We start from the raw sequence: 16,430 nt of genomic DNA on the forward strand, positions 1-16,430 counted from the left end.
TCTCAAAAAATAGACGTTCAGTTGAATTCAATGGGGTTTACTTAGGAGTGGTGGTGGTGGTGTTGTTTAGTCGTGTCCGACTCTTCGTGACCCCATGGACCAGAGCACGGCAGGCCCTCCTGTCTTCCACTGCCTCCCGCAGTTTGGTCAAACTCATACTTGGGAGTAGACATACCTATAATTGCAATTTGTTCTCTTGAGCGGGGTAGAAGATGCAGCTTGACATTAGTACAGGTACAAACACAGATGCAAACTGTCAGCCTGCTGATTTTCTCTCACACAACCTAAACACCTACTGCTAAATCACATACTGCTAAATCTGTTGATGTTGCACCCAAATTCACTGCTTGAACATTATTTTCAATTAAAAAATGAGCTATGGTCAACTTAGTACCCCTCCTGTTTCCAAAGCAGATGTAGAACAGACCAAATGAACAGAACATGCAAGAGGGCCTTCAGCAATGTATGTTGTGTGTGCATACTGACTGATCCTTGTTCAAGAATAAAAGTGTTTCATATACTTAAAAGCAGTATTATCTCCGAAATGTTGGAACAGGAACTAACCCAGGGTTTGTGTTTCCTTTGGAAATGAGACACAGCGGAGATTGTGGTGTCTTTATGATATATGGCTTGTTTGCAACCTGAGCCTACAGTAAAAGGGTTCAAAGCATTAAGCTCCAAGCAGGTACTGTTTCTCTCATGGCAGTGGATCCAAACTGCCAGATCCCACCAACTCATTCTTCCTCCAGCTTGCAAAAAAACACAACTATCTTTCTCTCAAGCTCTGCTTTTTGTGCATAGCTGTCAAGTGTCCCTTATTTGAAGGGACAGTCCCTTATTCCAGCGCCATGTCCTGCTGCTGTCCCTTATTGATGGATGTCCCTTAAATGATGTCCTTTAAATTTCAAAGGAATGTTGCTTGGCTGTGTTGCTCACCCAATAAGAAGTCTAAGAACAACTGGGGGGTAGAGCTTGCATGCCTTGTGTGTGGCTAGTTAATGCAAGCTGAGGGGTTTTTTGAATGCTGGACGCCATTTTGTTGCACGTGCTGCTGCAAAATTTGCAGTGCAAAGCCAGGCCGGGGAGCCATCTTAAGTTGAGGCTGCATAGGCCTTGTGGTGCATGTGATTCAGATTCTATTCAGTTGAACCTTTGGTTACAAAGTTGGTTGGACAGTGTTCTCGAAGCTACCAGCATGAGTTTGACCAGACTGCAGGAGGACAGGAAGACTGGAGTGCCTGGAACAGGTGAGGCTGCAGGTCCCTTATTTTGGCTGCTGGTCCCTTATTTTTGAAGGCTGCTGGTCCCTTATTTTCAAATCTGTAAGTTGACAGCTATGTTTTTGTGTCTGCTAATTCTCAGCTTAGGGCGGGACTCCATGCATGGTTACATGTATGTTAAATACTTGTTATTAAATACTTTGAATACTCTAAAGACTAATGGAGGTGCTAAGTATTATTATTATTATGTTTCAGTGAAGTTCGTGTTACAGGCAGACACAAATTAGAAAACATCTCTTTGAATCTGTAGTTTACTAAACTACTAAACTAAGTTTACTAAACTATGTGTAGTTTACACATCAAGTATTTCTTCACAAGGCATGCTGTTGTCAGGTAAGAGTCTTACTTCACAACTGAATAGCTGCTCTTTTTCCTGAGCTTACATGCAGTATTGGAAAAACATTAAAAACTGTAATTGAGGAGGAGAAAGGAAACAAGCAGGTGTGGGGAAGAGTTAAGCACTTCATTCCTGTCAATCAGTTATTTCCTGCAATAGTTCCTGTGTCCCTGCATTTCACTTACAAAGAAAGCACACATGTTCTCAGCCCTCTTCTTGATAATGTGGTGTTCCACCCTCAGATACAAAGGTATAGAATGGCTATGGCTCTGTTCCTTAATTGTTTCCCACAACTGTTTCCCCACCTTCAAAACCACTTGAGGAACAGTTTGGCTTCTATTTTGTCACTAATATTGCACTGCCTATTGTTTCGGGAAGAGTGTGTGATAAAGTCAGAGTGGCAGCAGAGAAACTTTATATATTTACGGTCAGGGACGCGGACTTATAAAAAATATTGGGGGGGCCCGGGAAAGCTCGTGAAATGTAAATAAGCTCATGAATATGCAAATAAGCTCATGAATATGCAAATAAAGTGGCGCCGCCCCCTCGTGAGCGTATAGGGGAGAGCGTGCTGCTGCCTATCAATCAGCTCCGGAACAGCTGATATGCGGGAAACCTGGGGCTAGAGGCAGGAGCCCCCGCCCCCGGGGATTCCCTAATCTCGCGGGGGACGGCCGGGGCTCTCCGGCTAGGGCGCGCGGCTGGCTGGCTGGCTGGCGAGGGAGCAGGTGGGGAAGAGGCGGGGGACGGCGGCGGCGCTCTGCTGAAGGGCGCCCGAGATTATTGGGGGGGCTGAGCCCCCCCCAAATTTTTTTTGAGGGGGTTCGAGCCCCCTCAAGCCCCATGGAGTCGGCGCCTATGTTTACGGTACTCGGGTATATGAACTTTCAGGATTTGTGAAAAATGTCTCTTACAGGGAGCAAAAACAAAGACGTTTGGTATGGAACAGAACTCCATTTGCTACAGATCTAGCTAACTTCGTCCATGGCTTCTCCCAAGCTAGCTGTTCTGTATGAAATCGCTATGCTATGTGTGCCTCACTCACATTTTACAGGTAGTGGGTGTCTACCCAAGACCATCACCCATTTGTAACCCTCTCAATGCTTGTTTCATCTCTTTACTTAACACAGAAGGTCTGAGATGTTGTTGGAGAAGGACAGATGGGTAGCACCATATTTACAGGAGCAGATAACCATCTGAAAAGTATTGCTAAGGGTGTTTTTTTTCAGAGGCATGATTTTGACATGGGCAGTGATGTGTCCATACCTCATCACACACACAGTATAACCATCCTTCCTAATTGTGGGCACTGGTTGACAAAGCCATAAAAAGGCAGAGTTACTGTAAACACTTTTCCAGCTATAATTCGAAATATATTAAAATATTAGCAAAGTACTGCTTAAATTAGGAATAGCCAATGTGATGCGCTCTAGATTTTGTTGGGACTGCAGCTTCCCTCATCCCTTACCAGCATGGCCAGTGGCCAGGGATGATGGGAGCTGCAGTCCCCAAAACACGCAAAAGACCCCTGGATTGAATGAAAAGGTGTTACAGCACTATAAAACGAAGAGTAAAAATATTTTTAATCGTGTGTCATTCCTACTTAAGCACTTCCAATTCAAAATGAATGTGGAAAGACTTTTTAAAAAATTCATGGGCAGTAATGGGTAAACACAAATAGATAAGCACTTGGTGGTAAATTAGGGTGGAGAGACTGCGGCACTCCAATCATCTACTGTTGGAAATTGTAGTCCATCCATATCTGTAGGCCCATCACTGTGCTAAATAAATCATTCTTTAATAAATTATCACCTGAAATTAATATAATTTTTAATTGCTGCTCAGGGGAGCTGAACCATCTCCACCTACAGCAGCTACATCATGCTTCCCGGTGTGGAGTGAACACAGCAGGATGAACATAGAGAAAATGTGTGATATCCCTAATTAGTATGGAAATGCAATTGCAATTCTGTTTGTAGAAGAGAGCAATGATTTATTCACTCCTAGGAACCACCTGTTTGGAAACAGTCAATGTTTACATAGTTCAATCCTCTGTTTCCAGTAGTAAAAGCATTTTTTCTGCCTATATGCTGTTCAGGATGTTCATTTCAGTGTGCTCAGTTTGTCTCTGGTTTTGGAAGTGCTAATACTTATAGATTTGGTTCTTGGATCTGGTCCTAAACGTTATGTAGGATTACAACACATGCTTCAGCAGAGCCAGTTAACATTACAAAATCTCTTTTCACAAACTGCCATTGTAATGTGTTAAGCTCTAAAGCCCTCTAAGGTTCAGGTTAAGTACTAAGGGAACTAATGAGCACTGGGTTTTAAGTTCTGTACCTTTGTGGGAATTTGACAGCTTACACAACCATTGGCTTTGATAGAATTGTAAATTCATACCTTCTTCTGAGAGAAGGCTGATAGGGAGATTGTTCTTAGGCATACAGTTTCTTGAAAATGTAATCTACAGTTTTGTTTTTTAAGTGCTTTTTTAAGTATCCTATCTTTCCACACCACTTTCATTTTAGGAAATGCCAGCTCTTTAGTTGATGAATTTGTAGCAAACAACATGTCACTCTCTGCTAATTGCTTGGAAGATGATTTAATCAACATTGCTTTTGAAGTTTGCAACACTAAAGAAACAGGTACGTTTGATGCTTTTCTAGATCTTATTCCGATGAGCAACTGGGTGTGTAGAGTCAGTGAAAGTTTGTACATTTATTTGTAACCTTTCAATAAAACTTATCCAGCCTTTCCTTATAAAGTTTGCAATGTAAAATCTATGAAAATCACTGCTTCTTCCCTGCCCCCCTGCTTTTTAAATAACAGAAGGTGTACCTGCATATGCTTTTATAAAGTATTTGGAGGATATGACTGGGCATAGCCTTGAGAATGGTAAACTGCTCACGCTCTACAACATGCTGGACCCGAAAAGGCAAAATGTTCTTGTTGACAGAGAAACATTTCATGAAACTATGAAAGAATGGATAGCCATATGCTGTCAAGATTGGTAAGTGAAAGTCCATTTTACTCTTCTTTGCTTTCCCATTGGCTTTAACTGAGATACAATTTGATATAATTTCTAAAATGCAGAAGCAGTGGCAACAAGGCTTTTATTTCTTGTACTCTGTTCTTCATTCTTGGTCTCTGACTGCTTTGGGGCAAAGCTGGAAGCCTGCATAGTCTACAGGGTATGTAATGGGACCAGAAGTAGAATGGTAAAGCTATTGCTCATTACGTTGTTTCACACTGACCAAGCCCCTTTATGCACACACCTTAAGTAGTGGAGCTACATGTTATGAAGCACATGGGTTACTTAGATTATCTTAAGATTTACTTTTAAACTGCAGTTACAAATGTACAGGATAATGTATTTGCATTGTAATTGTAATATGGGGGCAGAAAAATTGCCGAGGAGAATTGCTGAAGAGCACATCTGGTTCCTCAAAAATGCCACAGTTTTGGCTAGGTTTCCTAAGATGGCTTTCTTCCAACTGGGCTCTGACTCCAGAATAAGTCTTAACTGTAAGGGAAAATAGCCTTGGATGGTGGCGGAGGGGGTGTTTGTATTTGAGAAAGTGGAAACTGATAAAAGAACTGTTGAGCACTGCCTCCCTGCTACAAGTTCTTTCCCGCAAATCACCTCAGTCTCTACTTACAGGTTAATCAGCAGGTGCGTGTTTGAGAAACTGTTTTATAAGACATGGGTTCTGCTATGTTATTTATTTCATTTATTGTCTTTTTCTTTAGTATAGGTTGTTTTTTTAAAAAATCTATTAAGGACACATTTTGCTTATGAAAGACACACATGGAGAGGGAGACAATAGGGGTTGGATGGTGTATAGTACAACCAGTGCTTTTTTTGCACCTGGAGCTTAGTTCTGGCACCCCTCAGGTGGGTGCCATTGCCATTATAAGAGAACCTCTTTTTCTAGAAAAAAATAGCACTGAGTACAACTCTGAGGTAGAATTCTTTGATTCTGTTTTGTTCCCTGCTGTTGACTTTCAGACTCATGTACTGTATGATTCCCAAGCACTCAGGTATGAAAAATTGGATTGATTGTTGCCTAGGGAGACAAACAGAGGAGTAATTTTATAGATAACATGGGCATTCTGTCTCTCCATATATTACCTCTCTGTTCTGCTGGATATAAATAAGGATGAAGCTGAAGCCAAATGTTCTCCTCTTAATTTTTTGACTTCACTATTAAGGTGACTAGGAAATGCATCCCTAATATAGTGCTGACAGCTAAAACTGGAAATTCCTACTGTCAATTTCTGCTTAGCCTTTATCACTAGCTACTTGTGGAGAAGATCTTAGGCACTTAGAGACAGTTTGAAGTGCAATCCCTAGATCATTGTTAATACAAATAAGATTTTGGTCAAAATATTACTTCACAGTATTTTATCACATTAATTCTAGGGTTTCTCTGTGAATTCTGCTTAATATAATGAAGTTGTTTGCATAAATTCAGTAAAAGAATTTTGCAAGTTCTTGAAAAATCAACGTTGCCATTACTAAATGTCTTCAGGTGGCTTAAGAACAGCTTTTTTTTTTTAACCTAGCATTTCAGAAACGGAAGTTGACAAGTTCACTACTACCACTAACAGAAATTTGCATTGCAATGGTGAGTAGGTGGATGGCTTACTTCTCCAGTCATGCATTATTCTTCACAAATGTTGGTGCTATTTCTGTTAAAAGCAAAATCAATCATGACTTATTTCACTGACTACTACGGATGCAGTGTTTGTGTCTGGTCCTGTCTACAGTGGTACCTCGGTTTACAGACATTTCAGGTTACAGACTCCGCTAACCCAGAAATAGTACCTTGGGTTAAGAACTTTGCTTCAGGATGAGAACAGAAATCGCGCAGTGGCGGTGCAGCAGCAGTGGGGGCCCCCATTAGCTAAAGTGGTACCTCAGGTTAAGAACAGTTTCAGGTTAAGAACCGACCTCCAGAATGAATTAAGTTCTTAACCTGAGGTACCACTGTATCTGGAATTGGCCTTGTGGGCTGTCCTGGGAAATTTGTAATGAAATTATCCAGGAGAAGCTGTAAGCCTATGCTTAATAAAGGACAATTGCCACTACTACTGTCATTAACTTGAAGGGCATTACCCAGCACAGTTTTGGTCTAGTGAATGTGGATAGAATGGGGGTGTGAAGGACAGAATGTTGAATGTAGGCAGTGGAGATCTGGATTCAGTTCCCCACTAAGTCTTACTCAGTGGCCTAAGCTACTTCAGAGGATTGTTGTGAGGTTAAAATGGGATAACATCAAAGTGCACCTTCTGTTTTTCATGCGATGATTGTATTGGATTTTTATTTAAAGAAAATTAGATATGCTTAAGCTCAGCTGCCTCAAGTATGCCTAACACTTGCATTACGGTCAACATCTACACATTCATTTTATGTGCCTACTTCTCACAGGTTTGTGTTACAGTGTTCCCAAAACCTAGCTTGAAACAACCGATGTCGCCAACACAATGTTGATACGTATTGCAAAACAACATTTAATACAACACCCTTTCCCCCCCTTGAACAGATATGATGTCCTTCTTATCTGATGAAGATGCTGAGATATATGAAGGAAGACCTGGAGATTCTGAAATGGACATTTCCAAGTAATGTTTATGAATATGAAAGTTGAAGTAATTCAGCTGTGTACATTGCGTGGTGTTGCTGTTTACATTGCAAGAGGGGCAACACCATTGCCTCTTTCAATGCAGTGGGCATAACTCAATGTCCTCCTATTAGATTTTATCAGCTATGATGGTTGGGGTCAAAAGGACACGTTGTTGATCTTACCACCACAATCCTGTCCACGTCCTTGGCTGAAACAACTGAATCCTACTAGGTATAATTTGATGGTGGTCCAGGGACCTCCAATGGACCTGAACTAACTGTGGCATCAAGTTTAGCACAGATCTGGGTGATTTTGCCCGTAAAGTGGTTCACAAATCTCTCACAGCAGGCTACTGATTGATGGTTTTTTGGGGTGGGGGGTGGGGTTGGTCAATGATAGCACTCTGGTCTGGACCAGCTGGTTTACCACTCTAAACAATGAATTGCTGGGCAATTTACTGAGGATGTTACAGAGACAGAGTATTAGACCCCTGCAGGGAGGTTGAGTCATAGCCAATCCGAACCTCACTAGTGAATGATATATCCATGACGGTGGGGCAATATTCACCCACTGATTTTTCTCAGTGCGCTCTGTAGCAAAAACCTAGGACATTATCTGTGGTATGCATTGGGTGCATGATGTATTGAGACAGCTCCATGGTTGCAATGGCTGCCAGGAAGTCCTGAAATGGCCCACATAGGGCAGCATCAACATAGATACTGATGACCCTCAGAACTAATGTCCTGGGATTCTCCAACATTACCCCTCCACCATCTCAGTGAGAAAAGTTGTAGGGCTGCAAGACAGATGCCACTCAAACTAGAACCCTGTTCTGTGTCTGGCTCCCAGCACCAAGTACAAACTATCACACCCAGGTCCCAGATGGTCTGGCCTTCTGGTGAGAATGATGGGATTCTTATGGATCACTGCCATGCCCCTCCCTATCCCTCCAACCTTGACTGGCATGGCACTGAATAACCAGGCATGCAAAGCTAGGTAAAGTCAGCCCTACCTCCCCAGGTCTCTGTAACACACCAGATTGGGTACCTCACCCATGATCAAATAATGGATGAGAATTGTTTTATTAGACTGACCTGGCATTAAGTAATACTGGATGGGAGGGCAGGCCAGCATGCTACCCAAGTCTGTGTTGGGGGAAGGCTGAGCAAGGCAACAGGTGTCAAGCATCTACTCCCTACTTTTCTATGACAATATTGCCTATTCCTTGTTCCATTCCTCCCACACCCCAGGACCTTAGCAATAGCTGCTTCCTGAATCTCCCTCACCTTCTGTCTGTGCTAAAGGCACATTATGCTGTTGCTGGTTTTTTCCTCTGCCCCAAGGCCACTGTTCAACATCAGTGGGAGAGCTCAGTATCATATTACCACCCACCGAGCATCCTGCGTATGTACCCTCCAATGGTTTCCATGTTCTCACCAGATTGCCATTCTCCAGTAGTCTATCTCTCACCAGGAGGCTGGGTGAGGCACATAACACATCTGACAAGTTTTTCCTGGCTCTTGCCCAGGAATCAATCCAATCAGTAATCAAATATTTTGCAGGTTAAACGCAAAGGCTTGGACAAGCAAGTATTAGCATGATTATTCCTCAGGTTCTGTTCATGTCATCCCAGCTAGGATGGGCACACTGGATCAGGGTGGGTGGATATTAAGTACACATTAGATTAGCACTTAATGACTTGTAAACCTGCCAAAGGTTATAAACTGAGGAAAAGGTGTCTTAATACTAAAGGCCCACATTTTAATTTATTAAGGGCTTTCGACTTAAACAGCAGCGTTGAAGACTTAAAATACATGAATCAGAAAATGACTGCACAATTACTGGGAATGCAGAAAGTAATGGAGTTGTCTGAGGAATCCTATCTGCAATTGACAGATGATATTGTAGAGCTGAGAGACAGACTGGCAAGGTATTATTTTCTAAGTGTGTGTATATATATACTCTCTCCTTTTCTCATTTTTGGAAGCACTGTTTGAAAGCATGTTATTATGACTGCACTGCCAGTGTACAGAAAGGTCAACTCACAGATCCAACTTCTTGAGTGGATCGCTTTAAGAGAAGTATTTAGATAGATTGGTGGGTGGGTAAGAAACAGGACCAACCTGACACAGCCTGCTCTTCTGATCAATACTCACATGTAGTTTAAAAACCAAGAAGTCTAGGTGGTGCTGGGCTCCATTTTCCAAAGCAGTGCCTTTTCTGACTTTATAAGTAGTCAGTATTAATGTTCTATTTAGCTTGCAACCTGTTCCTATGCATGTTTAACTGGAGGTTTCTCCAAGTAGGTTCTGTGGGACTTTCCAGGCAAGTGGCCACATTGGGAATTTCGTAAAGATGCTGTTGGATGTGTAGCATAATACCAAATGGATGCTTTGGGAGTAAGGCATAATGGCTGCCACATCTAAAGGAGCAAAAAATTTAAAAAGAACACAACCACAAAATGCTGCAGCCATGTCCCTCTCCCATTATCCCTTCCTCAGTGGTAGAAAAATACACCTGTATCAGCTGCCACTGTGCTTGCTCACAGAGAGAAGTTCTTTTCACTTCTCCTCTGTTCAGAACAGCTGTGAGGCTGGGTGTCCAATCCTGGCATCCAATGAAATGTGGGCATGTTTGAAGGGCATTCAGGACAGTAGAGACTGAGCTAGTGAAAACAGGAACTGAGTGGGAACCTTATTGTGGCTTTTTGAAGCAATGTTTACCAGGACCTTCTGTGGGTGCTATACTGGTGGGACAACCCTGATGTAACTTGTTGGTTCATCTTTTTTTTTACTGCTTTTGTGCCTTGTCCTGCTTGTGAACTTTGCTGCTGCTTAAGAGCTTTCTAAAGACTCTACTGAAATGTATATAACCTTTTTTTTAAAAGCATGCAGAAGCCTTTAGAAAACTACAAATACATATGGAGTGAACTTGAAGACACCAAGAATAAAATGGCAAGCTTGCATGAAGAGAATGGTGTGATCCGTAAATGTGTCGCAAGTCTGGTATTTAACAGCTCATTTTTTACTGAGGTTGCTGCTTTGAGAGAGATAATGAATTCATTAGTAGTTGACATTTTGACCCTAATATGTTCAGAACTTTATTTTATTTTTAAATGGTCTTGCCAATAATCTGAACATCATCAAGTATAAATTCAAAAAACGCTATTTTTCAAACTCATGCGTTGTTCACATGCACTTTGATCCTGATATCTGGAATTGGCTGCCAATGACTCCCTGCTAGTTGTATGCTTTGCAGTAAACCCAAGTTTGCTGCTATGTAATGAGTGAAATGACTGTGGGTTTGAATGTAGGGTGCTTCAAATGATTTGATGGTAATCTGGCCTTTTACCCACTGTCCATGAGCATCCATGTATTGGTGTTTTTATGGGTACTTTATTGTGCTTGAGAGCCAAGGCTTAAGAAACCAGATTGCAGAAAGGCCTTTGGACAAGCACGAGACCCTTACCATATAATTTATGGTGCCTTCAAACCCAGAAGCCAGCCATTGTGAGTGGCATTTTGAGCCCCTTACACTTGAGGCCAAGTGTTGTTCACTCTGGCTTATCCATCATGCTTATACAACCACCAGACTAGCTGCCAGGGGCTACAGGGGCAGCTTCTACTGTGGATAAAGTACGGTAGATGGGTCCAGACGCTTGCACAAATACTTCAAAGCCACCAAGAGGGCAAATCTTAATATAGTGCCCAGCAAATTGTAGCATGCAGCTGCAAGACATCACTAGTGCGGATGGAGTGTGTGTGTCCTATGCTTCAGTGTGTACACACAGCTCGTGTAGCACTTTAATATACCTCTCACACACTCATGAAAACAGGGATTTTCTAATGAAACCAGTGGTAATAACAAAAGGGCTATCTTTTGTCAAGCAGCCCTGTCCATGATTGGCTACATTGTCATTTTTCCAGCCTTAAATTCAATAGTGCAGACAGACCCATTCATTCCTTACCTCCACATAAGCTTTGTGTAAGCAAATGCTCAATAAGTAATTTATTTGGAAGGGCCCTGAGTCTCCCCACCCCCTAATGCGTTTTCATGCACTTCCTCATTTCTTAAAACAGAAAGAAAGCGTGAAGTCCCTTGGCATAAAACTTGTTTCGCTCGAGGAGGTAAGTGCAAGGTTTCTATTTATTAATAAAACAGCTTTAAGAAGATACATATCTTAATGAAAAACTCTGGCTATGTGGAGGTCTTTTGTTTTTAGTAGCAATAAAATTTGCCCATGGGGCATATGTACAAAGCTCCTTGCATCAAGTCAGACAAATGGCCCATCTAGCTCACCATTGTCTACACTGACTGGCAGCAGCTCTCCAGGCTTCTGACAGAGGTCTTTACTGGGAGATGCCAGGGATTGAAGCAGATACTCTGCCACTAATCTTCGACTCTCCTGAAGAAACATCTAATATTAAAGGGGGGGGGACTAAAGGGAGGACTACGATTTTGTTTATTCAGTATTCTATAATCTTATTTCAAACATTTATTTTACCTGGAGTTTGATTTTTATCAACATATTGCTTTTGTCTTGTTGGATCAATATCTCATATTTGTTTTGAAGACTACTCACATCTTCAATTCCTTTCAGTTGGTGATTACAGTGCTAGTGAGTTAACCACCTAGGGGAAAAAAACTGGTTGGCCTGAAGAGATTATCTTAACCATGTTGCTGATTTTTCAGCTGCCTACTTTGTAAATTCTGTAGTCTGCATCTGAATGAAATTTAATCTGCCATAAATAAACAATACTTCTAGAGTATGAAGTATAACATGAACCAACTCATGGGGGATTGCAACTGAATTCTCTGTTAGAAACAATAAATCCATTTACACATGTCTGCATCCTTTGTATTGTGAAGAATATACAAATTAACATATAATCCTTTTAGTAATTTGCACTAATCTATCTCTTTGGCATTAGAATGCAAAAGCCCATGAGGAAAGAAATACTTCTGTGTTTGAAGCATTATTGTTTCTGCGTTCAAGGGAACACTTTAAGAACTTTTTACAGGAAATAGTCTCTCAGAAGGATAGCATGTTTCAAGCCCTGATAGAAGAAATTGTAAGTAGTTCTATTACTGAATGTTTATTCTGGTATTTCATATGTGGAGACTGTCAAGAAGTAAAAATGTTCAAACTCCCACCTCCTCTGCCTAACTAGGCTCAAACCTTTAATCTCTCATTCACCTCTTTTCTTAAAGGGCAGAATAACAAAGGGATTACTAAATATAGAACTGGCTTCCTCAAACTCAGCCCTCCAGATGTTTTTGAGACTACAATTCACATCATCCCTGCCCACTGGTCCTGCTAGCTAGGGATCATGGAAGTTGTAGGCCATAAACATCTGGAGGGCCAAGTTTGAGGAAGCCAGATATAGAATGTGTGTATGTCACAGTGGACTTCCAGGTAGGAGTTTATTGTAGGATTTGTGTCTTTTTATGGACGTATGTTTTTCACAGCATTCACTCAACATCATTGACATCAAAATGTCAGTATATTCACTCCTCCTGCCCTTTAATCTGGATTTACACTTCCTATGGAAAATCTTGTTACCAAGAATCTATTTGCAATATCTGAACAAGCTATTTGCAGTATGAAGCCCCATCTGGAAGCAACCACGGTGATGTCTGTATTGAATCAAGATTTGCCTTGAATGTAAAGCAAACAAATACATTATACCTTTGTACAAAAATAATAAATGTGAACTAGATAATGTGTCAGAAGAGGGCAGTATTCAATTATACAATCAGAGTAGAAGCTAGTTAAGTAAAAGGTATGTGCCTTTTTGGTTATTTTCTAAGACTTTAACCTTATGGGATTGTAAAGTCTAATTTTATGACCTGTAGTTCTGATTAAACCTAGGCTGCACTTGGTCTTACAGTTATTCATGAGTCTTGTTACAGCTGATAAATTATAATCACAGGACTAAGGACTCTGTGATATGTTTCAACACCTGAAAGCATCTTTTGTTCTGTAGTTTTCTCCTGTCAAACATCTATATACTTATCTTTCTAGGAGCTGAAACAGAAAATGGATCACTCACTAGTAACTGTATTACAGACATTGGCCAACTTATGCCCATTCATTGAAACTTGGAACAAAGTCCTAAAAAGATTAGAAACATTTCTGGAAGGGCCACAACTTTGGATGAAATCACCTTGGTATGTTTTGTTTTTCCTTAAATCGAGAGGCAGCAATCTTAAGCATACTTAACTTGGAAGTAAATCCTTCTGACATTAAATGGACTTGCTTCAGGGTAACATAGATGAGCCTTGGCTGCCAGATTTTTGTACAGGAGCAAACAATGACATAATCAACAAGAGTTCAGCTGCAAAGTGAAAAAAACATTTTTGAGGCCAAATTGTGAGTGGGATGTCTGTCATGAGCTGACTGTAAATTGTCTTTTTGTGTTGGAAAATCCAATTGTGTGACTCCACCCGAAATGAAGTATGGGGGGGGGAATCCTTAAATCTCTCATGTTAATCTCCACTCCCTCTTTGATTGTCAAAGCTTGAACTTTTGTTCTGTCCTAGATAAGTGTCTAGTAGACAACCAGATGTCACCTAGTAGACAGATTTTAGAAGGAAAGTGGCAGGAGGCAGTTGTGGATGCCAAGGATAATATCACTTTGGTGTGCCACAAGGTTGCCAAAATTGCTCAGGTTGAGATTTGTAGGGTTGCTGTTGTTGGCATCCGTCTGTCTCAAGGGACAATGGAGTGCGCCTCTGGGGGTGAAGTCAATTTACTACATTAGCAGCACCAAAGTTACCTCTCTGGGATGCAAGTCTGAGCAGTGTGTTTGGAAGTCACCTCTGGAATGGTAAAATCTGGGACATTTGAAATGCACAGGAACTAAGCTTCCTTCAGAACCAGAAGAGCACCTCAGGATGATTTGCAAGGCAATGGCGGGGGAAGGGGGGGGACCACAGGGCTAAAGTTAACTAAAAAGAATCCCTGAATGAGGGCAAGATTGGTATTTCTCTTGGGGGATTGTGGGACTTATGGTAAGAAAATCATCCTGGCAACTGTAAAAAGGGAGGGTCATCAGAAGTAGTTAGGGTTTCATCCATTTACCGTAATCCTAACCATGTCTACCTAGAAGTTTGTCCTCCTGAATTCAGTGGGCCTTCCTGCTAGGTAAGCAGTTAGGATTGCAGCCCTAGTTGTTCATTTTGAACAGGAAGTCACATATTTACATTATATTGCATTTATAGAACATAAAAAATAAATGGGGAAACTATACCTAATATAAGTTAGCCTGAGTGGAAGCCAGAGGGTTTCGGGTGGTTGGTTTTTTTAGTGTTTGAAGGCTATGATTTAGCCAAAATGGCATTTAACTCACTCCAGTTTCTCTAAGGCTTAGATAAATGTCAGCTATTTATAACTCCTAAATTTCAAAATAAAACATAATACTGTTTTAAAGATTTCAAGGCACATCTTTATAATACTTTGCTTAGCGGTGTTTGTTTCTTTTTTTAAAAAAAAGAATTTAACCTTTTGGTACCTAACAAAAATAGGAAGGGGAAAGGACACTAACAATAGTGAAAAGATAAATCCTGCCATCCGGGAACATCTAATCTCATGTATACATTTCACTTTCTTTAGTGGGATTGTGTTATTATCTGTGTTATGGTTTAGTTAGTGTTTAGAGAGTCTTGCATCTTTGTTTAGCGCTGGGCAAAATAAAATGGGAAAGTGAATCCTTGTTCTAAATATAACCAGGAGGCAAGTTAATAAATCAAGGTTGAATGGAGTGCACAGCCCACAGTATTAAAAGGCCATGTTTTTAAATGAGGAATTCCTTCTGTGCAAAGAATAGTCATGTGTCCATTGGAATTCCCACAGCACTAAGACAAAGGCAACTCTCTTGGCTGGAAAACATAATGGTAATATTGGTTCAGAAGCCAATGGTATCTCAACTGAATATGGGCAGCTGGCAAGTTTTATTAAATATACATAAGGAAACAACAACAACAAAAATCTTAATCTTTATTGCCCCCCTTTATTTTATAGCCTTAATGTTGAACTTCATGAGGAGGAGGAATTGGGTGAAACAAATGAACAGTTGGAACAAAGCACGCTTGAAGCAGAGTTTCAAGCTTCCACAAACTATATGATGAATTGTGACAGCTGCTGCTTTGAGAGAGCGAACATCAGAACTTCCAAAGAGTACCATGGAGCCAATCTAAGCAAAAAAGCTTTGCAAAATGTAAATGCAATTACTTTCAGCAGCCAAATGTTAACACAAACTCCAGAAAAAGACCAAATATTGGTACAATGTCAGACCTGGAAAAAATTGTTAGGAGGGAAAAAATGGTGGAATCCAGAAGGAAGGCTGGAAGCCATTTTGGAAATTTCTAAGATACTTGCAAATGACAAGAATACTGTGTTAGATGAAAAAAAAGAGTCATGTAAAAAGGAACATAAAATTCAGCCAGAACAGAAGAAGGGAAACCTAGCTGCAGCTATAAAACTGAAAGAATTGGTTCTTAGAATTCCCAAAGATCTCTGTGAGGGTGTATCAGAAAGCAACGTGACAATTCAATATGCCCAACAGATGATAAAAGCACTTCAGCTGTGGATTTCTGAAGGGGAAGGAAACTTTCTGTTTCAGGAAAACTCAAAAGAAACACAGGAGAATTTTCAAATGGACAAAAGGATGCCAAACTTCACTCAGGTAGTGTATGGAATGCAAAACTTAATATAATTTGAAGCTCAATGAGCATTATAATAGCTCATTTCTGTTGCCTTCATAGGAAGATTACCCTGCTTCAGTGCACTTTATTTTCCAAGCTTCAGTTAACAAGCAGCATGCATACTGTACTCATTTAGCTCATTTAAGATTTTTAAAATCTGTACCCATAGACTGACTATAATAGCTAAACAATTTTATTAAAATAGGTGACTACATGAGGGTCCTGAAAGCAACTCTGAAGCTATTTTGAGCACATAGAAGCCAAAGCAGCCAAAGTGTGGGAATAATATCCAGTGTTAATCAGAGTAGACCTGCTACTACTAATAATAATAATAATTTCATTATTTATACCCCCAACGTTTGAGAGCCAAGACACATGCACGTATGAGCACAGCTTCATGGGATAGAGCTGGATAGCTCAGTTGGTTACAGCATGGTGCTGATAATGCCAAGGTGGCAGGTTTGATCCTGGGACAACTGC

At 40.8% G+C, this 16,430-nt stretch overlaps 1 protein-coding gene across 2 annotated transcripts in view; it reads left to right on the forward strand.

Moving 5' to 3' along the window:
- Window positions 1–1,578: 1,578 nt before the first annotated feature.
- IRAG1 (inositol 1,4,5-triphosphate receptor associated 1) overlaps window positions 1,579–16,430 on the forward strand; it is a 95,084-nt gene continuing 80,232 nt past the window's right edge. For both annotated transcript variants that reach the window (XM_082192835.1, XM_082192836.1), the window contains exons 1-11: window positions 1,579–1,613; window positions 4,146–4,262; window positions 4,447–4,627; window positions 6,184–6,245; window positions 7,164–7,242; window positions 9,019–9,174; window positions 10,132–10,249; window positions 11,324–11,371; window positions 12,176–12,316; window positions 13,270–13,415; window positions 15,268–15,931. In XM_082192835.1, coding sequence (XP_082048961.1) covers window positions 1,601–1,613; window positions 4,146–4,262; window positions 4,447–4,627; window positions 6,184–6,245; window positions 7,164–7,242; window positions 9,019–9,174; window positions 10,132–10,249; window positions 11,324–11,371; window positions 12,176–12,316; window positions 13,270–13,415; window positions 15,268–15,931 — 1,725 coding nt within the window. In that variant the 5' untranslated portion in view covers window positions 1,579–1,600. The remainder of the gene's footprint in view (window positions 1,614–4,145; window positions 4,263–4,446; window positions 4,628–6,183; window positions 6,246–7,163; window positions 7,243–9,018; window positions 9,175–10,131; window positions 10,250–11,323; window positions 11,372–12,175; window positions 12,317–13,269; window positions 13,416–15,267; window positions 15,932–16,430) is intronic.

This window comes from Podarcis vaucheri, assembly GCF_965113315.1.
Source record: "Podarcis vaucheri genome assembly, chromosome: 1".
Taxonomy (NCBI): Eukaryota; Metazoa; Chordata; class Lepidosauria; order Squamata; family Lacertidae; genus Podarcis; species Podarcis vaucheri.